General features: G+C 36.8%; 1 protein-coding gene across 1 annotated transcript; it reads right to left on the minus strand.

Moving 5' to 3' along the window:
- Nucleotides 1–126: 126 nt before the first annotated feature.
- LOC122782635 lies at nucleotides 127–8,013 on the minus strand. The gene is made up of 7 exons (XM_044047066.1): nucleotides 7,134–8,013; nucleotides 4,721–4,822; nucleotides 4,258–4,386; nucleotides 3,098–3,416; nucleotides 1,905–2,140; nucleotides 1,532–1,781; nucleotides 127–452 (listed from the first exon to the last, which is right to left on the minus strand). Exons 1-6 carry the CDS (start codon nucleotides 7,358–7,360, stop codon nucleotides 1,580–1,582), a joined length of 1,215 nt encoding a protein of 404 aa, XP_043903001.1. The 5' UTR covers nucleotides 7,361–8,013; the 3' UTR covers nucleotides 127–452; nucleotides 1,532–1,579.
- Between the last annotated feature and the right edge of the window lie 239 nt (nucleotides 8,014–8,252).

Genomic DNA, 8,252 nt, shown 5'->3' on the forward strand with positions numbered 1-8,252 from the left:
ATATATAGACATATATCTATATCTATATAGATGTATGTGATGTGCCATTAGCTTTCACATCGAATTTCAGTTCCTTCATACTGAGGTCATACCTTTGTGTGGCACATGCGAGACAACTACAACAGCTTCACAGGATACAGCCCTTGGCTTACTTTACTTACTTTATTACATACAATTATGTATATAGCTGTATTTATTTTAAAAAAAGAATCTGCATTATATTTAATTTTATTTCATTGTTTTCAGGGTTTTCTTTACAGTTTGTTGACACAATGTTAACAGCATTTTCAACAAGTATTTATTGTATTTCTTAACAAATGATGCAAAAACAACAGTGTATAAACAAGTAATTTTATATTAATATTATAATATTTACAAAAAGCTTATTGACAAGTGATGTGTTGTTCAGTTAGGTCGAGTCCTTCCACACCGCTCTTTCTTCAAGATGACAGCTAGAAAAAGGGAAGAGAACAATTAGCATAAACCATGAGTGTAACTGAGGCTACATGCGACTTGGTTTTTGTTCTTCTGCTTCAGATGCGCCTGTCATCCACACTACCCCAGGGGTTTGGCACAAATTTAAAAATCCACAAAAATATGGCATTTTAGTCTGGGCAGGCAAAAAAAGAGACCTAGTTTGTTATTTCTTTATATCTATCTATTTATATCCATTTGTTTGATAAAAATAAGGGAAACAATTTTGATTTGTGTTGTTATGACCTTAATTTAAGTGTGCATAAGAGTGTCATTAACTGCATGTACACTCTAACTCATGGTGCAAAACACAAACACACAAAAGTAGCAGTAATCTAGTTAAACATGTATAAAAACAGTAAAGCAATGGTTATTGCACCATGCCTGCACAAACATACTGCGTTTAGTTAACTTAGAACCTCGGCCTGTTCCGATGAAATGATCCGCTTGGTGACGTCATTAGATACTTGGTGTGATCAATAGATTTGTTGTTGACGCGTTATTTTGTTTTCAATGTAAAAGTTTTGACCTGACAGTTTGTATTTTATCAGTGTTTTATTTATTTTAACTTTGAACTTTAGATTTATATTAAAGTTGCACTGTTGCACATTGTATATGTCTACATGTATATATGTATATGTCTATATATATATATATAGACATATACATATACTTATATATATACGGTATATTTATAATATACACTACTGCTATATATATATATTTTCCACATGGTACTGTATATTTAAATAAAAATAAATACATTAAGTTAACATTTTACAAAATGTGAAAATAATAACAATTACTATATGCATTTATCAAAAGTATTTTACATGTTCATTTATCAACACTGACATGGAGATAATGAGGCTTAAGCACTTGACGGTAACAGAAGATTTGTGATGTGACTAAAATTAGTTTTGTGGGAAATAAGCCTGTATATATCGGTATTGGTTGATATTGGAATCGGAAATTAAGTGTTGGACAATATCGGCATATTGAATATCAGTAAAAAAGCCAATATCAAACATCCCTAATGGTAATTCTTATTATTTACCTCTCCTCTGGGGGCCTGCCTCTGAAGCTGCTCCTGTGTTGTTGGTGACTACATTGGTGGGATGAGGCCATCACTCTCTGGATCATCAGGGTTGGAGGAACTCCTCCTCCTCATCCTCGGTACTGTCTTCCCTGACCCCAAGCGTTTCCCAACAATGGCTCTCTGTAGGTCGAGGATGTCAGTGCAGGTTTTTTGGTTCTTGATGATGTACTGATACTTTTTCAACTTCTTATTGTAGACTTTTTTGTATCTGGTGAGACGATGGTTTCAAAAGCAAACGTCACATCAACAAGTCAGCATAATCTTCCACTCCAGTTCAGTAATAACAGATAAAATGTGTTTCTTTGCATGTAGGTGGTTTATAAATGCTGACCTTGTCTCCTGCCAGAACTCCTTGATGGTGTTAACACAGTATGAATGTTGCACCGCAGTGAAAGTGGACTTAGCCACTATGTTCATGTTCATGTACTGGAACAGAAGTGCTATTTTATCATAATCATTTCCAGAGAGGAGGATATTGGTGGCCAGCATGAAGTCCCCTGACTGCATGCCAAACTTGAAAACAGGCTGAGAGTTCCACTTCCAAAGACTGTGTCCTCGGGAACATACCTGTGCATACAGAAAACAAACATGAAGAGAAACTATGCATACAGAATTCCAACATCACACTAACAGAGCTGTCAATTTTGTCAATCAAAAATATCTGTTTAAACTTGAGGGTGTGAGCAGTTCAAAATATACAGCCTGGAAATGCATGAGACCATCTAAAGTGATTATTACATGGTCCAGGAGAGGGCGCCCTGAGCACTTCGATCTATTTTGAATGACTAAAATATACGAGCCACACGTAAATGGGTGTAGGTGAATTGTACACATAGTATTTTTTTTGTTGTTGTTTAAAATCATACTGGCATCTTGTCCACAGCGTTTTGGGAGACCTGAAATGTTTTTGTTTTTTTTGGTCCCATAGTGGAAACATCTCAAAGCCAGTCCTTGCATTTTCATGTAGAAACAATATTTGTATAATACAAAGCCATGGAATATTTGTGCAGTGCCTTCAAAACCACTAACTAAAATGTTCTCTGAACATCATACAATGAGGATATTGACGATATGACTGTCTGCATTTCTTGCTACACTGGTTTCTGAAAAGACATCATCATCCCCTGCAAAGAGATTTGTCGTGAACCCAAAAAATAAATCTTGAGCTCACCAGTGAGCTTAAGACCATACTTAATTTAAAAAAGGGCGTTTTCAGGTCAGGTGACTCCTATTCCGAGGAGAAAATGCAGAGGAACAGGACATGTGAGGTGATTTCTCAACAGGAAACTGCCCTCATTTATATATCCTCATACTTTGAGCACTAATTTGTGCATGTGTGGGCGCTAGCAGAGTTCCTCATACAACCTCAAACAAGACTCAACCAAATGGACTGGAAAGTGTTGTACTACAGGGAGCATCCATAGTCAGCGCATATGGTCCTCCTGTTAACCCTAGCTCACCAGTTTGCCCCCAGGCTGGTTTAGTGGAATGCACTGCAGTGGTGTTACATAAAAGCTTCCTTACCCATTCAATGGTTGATGCAGTTCCCTGTGACTCCATGACTATGTCAAAGGGTTGAACAGCGTCACATTCGACTCCCAGGAGAGGGTCACTGTATTCGCACTTTTCCAGCGGGAATCTGAGAAAGCCTGCAAGTTGTCGGAGGTTTTTCTCATATGCTATGGAGGCTTTTTCACCAACAATGTCATCTTCACATAAGACAAGCTGGTAATCTGGGCCTGATGTGATGTCAGTCATTGGGAGTTCCTCACTCTCTCCAACATCACACACAGACTCCTCCATGCTTGCAGATGGGAGAGGTGTCTTTGTGGCACTGTCAGATCTGAGTTGAAAACATAAAAAGTGAGTTATGGGTAAAAATGAGGAATGTCATTTTATTCAATATGATAAACCGAATGCTAATATCTTTTTGTCAATAAACTGTATTCTGTAAATGTTCCTTTTTTTCCCCACTGAGTTTTATAGAAAAAAATGGATACCCAAAAACACTTGTCAATATTATATAATAATCAACATGTGCCATTTATTAAAACTGGTAAATATGGGCTAAACATTATTTGAATACATCTATTACTAGTCACTGAAATATCATCATTATTCTGGGTGCATACTAGCTGATAGCCACATGGTCAATTACAAAAGACATCAGTTTGTGACAAAGAAAATGTCATCACCACAAATTGGAGCTAATTACTACATCATTAATCACTAATCACTTCAAAAAAGTAATAATAATCTACTAAAAATCTATTTAACAATCCCATAAATGTGTCAGACAATTATTTAATAAACTTAACATTGAAAGAAAACTAAATTTGACCTACTTACACCATTAACAGGTCAAAAGTCTATTAATGCACCTGTGCATCAAGTCTCAGTCATTAAGTTAAATACATTCACAGCCTATTTAACTTAATCTGTTCAACAAAAATACAATGAAAAATAGCCTAAAAACCACTCTGAAACCCCCTAATTAACTAATTTTAATGTCTGCAACATTAAAATAAGCAGCCTACAAATTTTTATTTTTATCTTTGTTTTTTAATTAAGTGCAATATTTCATGTGCAATCCTGGTTTACACTATAAATATTAAGCTCACAACTACTGTATATATTCTGTTCCAGCAAGGAACAAAAATGACCAGACTGGAGACAAAACGTACGGGAAATGAGGAGGAGTATCACAGTCTTCTTCATCCAAGCTTTCTGTGTCTTCCTCTAGGTTTGACGTCACTTCTATATCAGAGATGGGGTCCCCTCTGTCATCTTCACCCTCCCAGTCAATAGTTATACTACAAAAAAACACAACATACATGTGTTATGGAAAAAAGATGAAACATGCAGTGATACATATTCTGATTATGGAAGTTACACATTCTGGAAAACAAGAGTAACTCCAGAACAATCAGTAGCATTTCATAGCAACATTCATCTTCCATACTCATGGACAATATACTCAAAATAAAATAAAAAGTATGTGTAAAGGCGCATGAATAAATTCTGAATGAGAAAACCATAATCAATAACTCTTGCTAAGAATAAACATGAGTAATGACCATGTAATGTTAATTAATGTGCTGTGATTCACTTGCTAAAATGCTTGCTCTGCAAAACTTATTATTTTACCTGTGATATTCAGTGCCATTGCTGGACTGTGACGGGGGAGGAGGAGCCTGCAGGTTACCCTCGGCCTTCACGGAGGCTAAGACCTTCATGTACCTTTCATAACTGTAAGGGAAATAAAAGATGGAAGTTGAAATCAGTGATAGGCTGGTGTGTAGAGTATGTCATGTCACACTATACAAACATGTTACATCAGTGGTGATTGTCGATCAGTCTGTCTGTGTGGTATGTTTTGTTACCAGGATTATGGCAAAAATACAGGACCACATTCTACACACTGTAATGGAAGAGCAACCTTAGCACGCAGGGAGAAAGACCCCGATTTGTTTTTACTCATTACAGACACATAAAGCCTGATTCATACTCAGGATGTTGCTTGATGTGCCGACTGTCAAATGACAAACGGACTGAAAACAAAGTGTATCTCAACTCTTTTCCTGTCCTTCACCTGTCACAGGTGCATGATAGCCATGTGGAATATACATCACACAGTGTGTCTGGAATTCACAATTTACAATGAGATGTTTCATCTTCAACTGTCAACCAAATCTCCTTCTTCATCACCTTCTTTTGGCTTTTCACTTTCGGGGATCGTCACAGTGGATTATCTTCCTCTAAAACTGCTTTTAACTTGTTGTTCCCAATAATCTGATCATGAGTCTGCAAGTTTTCTGGCGAGACTTTATTTAAATATGACTATTATATTAAGATAATATCAATGTAATAATGATGTTAGTCATAATAATAATAATAACAACAAGAATAATAACAGTCAGCTTTATTTGTTAAGCACCTTTCCAAAAACAGTTACAAATTACTGTACAATTGTTTACCAAAAGAAAGAGCGAATTAAATAACAAAGCAATGTGACAACTAAAAAATTAGTGGTGAGCCGATCAATCAAAAATATTGAGTATGGATACAACGTTGGTATGGGTATTGATCAATACTTGCATGATGAGATACTTAAATTTGAGTTTCTGGCCAAGAATATCCAGGTATCTGATTTATGGAAGTGAAAGTAACATTTGATATCTGTATCTATAATAATATTTAGTTAAAGTCTCATCATAATAGTAATGTTAGTAGACCATTTAACACTCAAATTACCGGAAATCACGTACCATAGTGGTCATTTTGACCGTTCATACTTAATTTGCATATAATTTCAATAATCAAGTACAAAGTAAAAAGTATAGTAAATATGAGGAAGCAAAATGTGAATTCTAACAAGTGAGAATCTAAAACAAAATTGAATCCGCTCTTGAAATTACAGATTTTTTTTCATTTATAACTAAATAGAAATTCATTGTTTCTTGAACCTTAAAAATGTTTATTTCATTAAATCATTAAAATATGTATATCAAAGCCTTTTACTGCATTCTCTTTCCCATCTCTTGCAGCTCGTCGGGCACCTTGACATGTTGGGCTTTTGCGTTCTTGTGGTCAGAACGCATTGCAGTTGCAAGGCGCATGATGAAGTTCCTCCGCGTCATCTACGCATGGTTGCTTTGACTGAATACTTTCTCACCATTTGATACAGCAAAATCCACACCAACTTGGTACTGTTGTAGTACGTTACTGATTGATTGATTCATGTAGGTTTCAATTGATTCAAGTGTAGGGATAGATAGGTTAAGATTAGGCATTAGGACCAAATGGGTTAAGGTTAGGACCTAGACAGGAAAGGTTTAAATTAAAGCTTAGGGACAAATAGTTTAAGGTTAGGCATAATAATAACAACAACAACAACAACAACAACAACAATAATAATAACAGCTAGGACTAATCTAAACACGATCTGAACAGGCTATGAAATTGTGAACTTGGTATATAAATCTGTTATAAATCACACTGTTATTATCATAATAATAATAATAATGTTAATTATAATAAGATAGTCGAGAGTAGAGACAGCCCCCATTCCCCCACAACAAGACATTTAACCATCACAACAACTTTGAGGCTGTTAAATTAAGGTACAAAACTACACAGTTAATTTGACTTCGTGTTTTATTGATTGTGCGGGTCACCATTTCATCTCATTTGAAATGGGGGTGTAACAGGGAGAATAAGATACTAATTGTCAGTAAAACAACAACACCACTGAAATGCTGATTCAACGTTCCAAACGAATGCCAGTAAAGAAAATGGGAACTTGTAAATGCCGATTTAGCATTTCCAATCAGAATGAAAGAAAGCGGGACGTGAGAGTTGCACATACTGACTTGGCATCACCACCTCATTTACAAGCAGACAGAAGCTGACCAGAAAGATACAGGAGAGCTAAAATAATGAGCTAATAATGAACCTACTCCCTTCAACGGGAACATTTGTAGAGCGGTAGCAGAGAAGGTCACGTAGGAAGCGGAAATACAACAGCGCAGCATCGTACTTCTAATATTAGATCACCAACCTGTCCATTAGCAATAAGGCAAAATCCGTGTCTGCCCTCAGTCCCGACTCTGCTTTCAGTGCTCTCCAACGAGGGAAAGCTACACCAAGTGTTACTCGCGTTTGTCTTCGCCGCCGGTCACTTTCTCTTTTCGACTTTATTCCTTCCGCTGTGCGTTTAGGCTTCTTTTTAACCGTGGGCTCCACTGTCGAAACTTTCTGTAGACGTTTGTTTGAGTTTTCAGCCATACTAACACCGTGTTTTATTACTACTGTTATTTCCTCCTTGGCGTCTTGTCAGTCCCGAACAGATCACTTCCTGTGCGCAGCGAGCGAATTGTCACCAGGCGACACGAGAACAAAACAGACGACGTTCCGCCTGGTATAACATACATACTCAAAGGAAAACAACACTACACACCACCATCATATGTGTGCGTATGAGTGTAGTTTTTGTTACGAAGACCCTTGAATTCGGTTCATTTTACAGCTGCAAACACTCATGTAGTGTCTGGGCTCTCATTAATGATTGTCCACCCTACAGTTGGGAAATGGTATCGTCCGTTACAGCTGTCAAAAAGTATGTCGGTGAAACATGTGCATTTGTTGACAAACTATCACATTATGAACATTGTTTGAATCACTTAATTTGTGAACATAAACGGAGGACTAGGCGACTAACAGCAAGATATACAGTAGATGGTAAGTAAACAATTAATGCCTACTAGTCCAACAGTACCAAGCCAGGTCGGCGCCGGACAGTAATCCCTCTCAACTCAGACCAGCGAGTGAAAGCTAGACCAATATTCACCCGTGTCCGCCCTCTGATTCTGTCATTCTCCCGTTTTCTTTTCTACCCTCGTCGGGTTTTGTACCATGACTTGCTCTTCTTCACTTTACCGGTGTAACTTTCTCGCGGCGTGCAGAGTCTGAGGACCGCGCGGGGGGCGGGGCTGTGACGTTTGCCGCAAAGTAGATTTTGTGTGTTATGATGTCAACCCCTATGATGGACGACAACTTACAATAATAATAAAAACAATAATAATAAATAAATAAATAAAATAAAATAAAGAAAGAATGACTAAATAAACACATACATGAATAAATAAAATAATTAATGAATAGTAATATATGATGACAA

Source organism: Solea senegalensis, linkage group LG16 (genome assembly GCF_019176455.1).
Source record: "Solea senegalensis isolate Sse05_10M linkage group LG16, IFAPA_SoseM_1, whole genome shotgun sequence".
NCBI classification, from domain to species: domain Eukaryota; kingdom Metazoa; phylum Chordata; class Actinopteri; order Pleuronectiformes; family Soleidae; genus Solea; species Solea senegalensis.

What these genes read in the sequence shown, in the direction of transcription:
- LOC122782635 (XM_044047066.1), bottom strand. Translation starts at nt 7,360, where the DNA reads ATGGCTGAAAACTCAAACAAACGTCTACAGAAAGTTTCGACAGTGGAG. An exon ending in AATGGCACTGAATATCACAG is followed by an intron (nt 4,387 to 4,720) that starts GTAAAATAATAA and finishes GTTTTTTTGTAG; the next exon opens with TATAACTATTGACTGGGAGG. An exon ending in GAGTTCTGGCAGGAGACAAG is followed by an intron (nt 1,782 to 1,904) that starts GTCAGCATTTAT and finishes TCGTCTCACCAG; the next exon opens with ATACAAAAAAGTCTACAATA.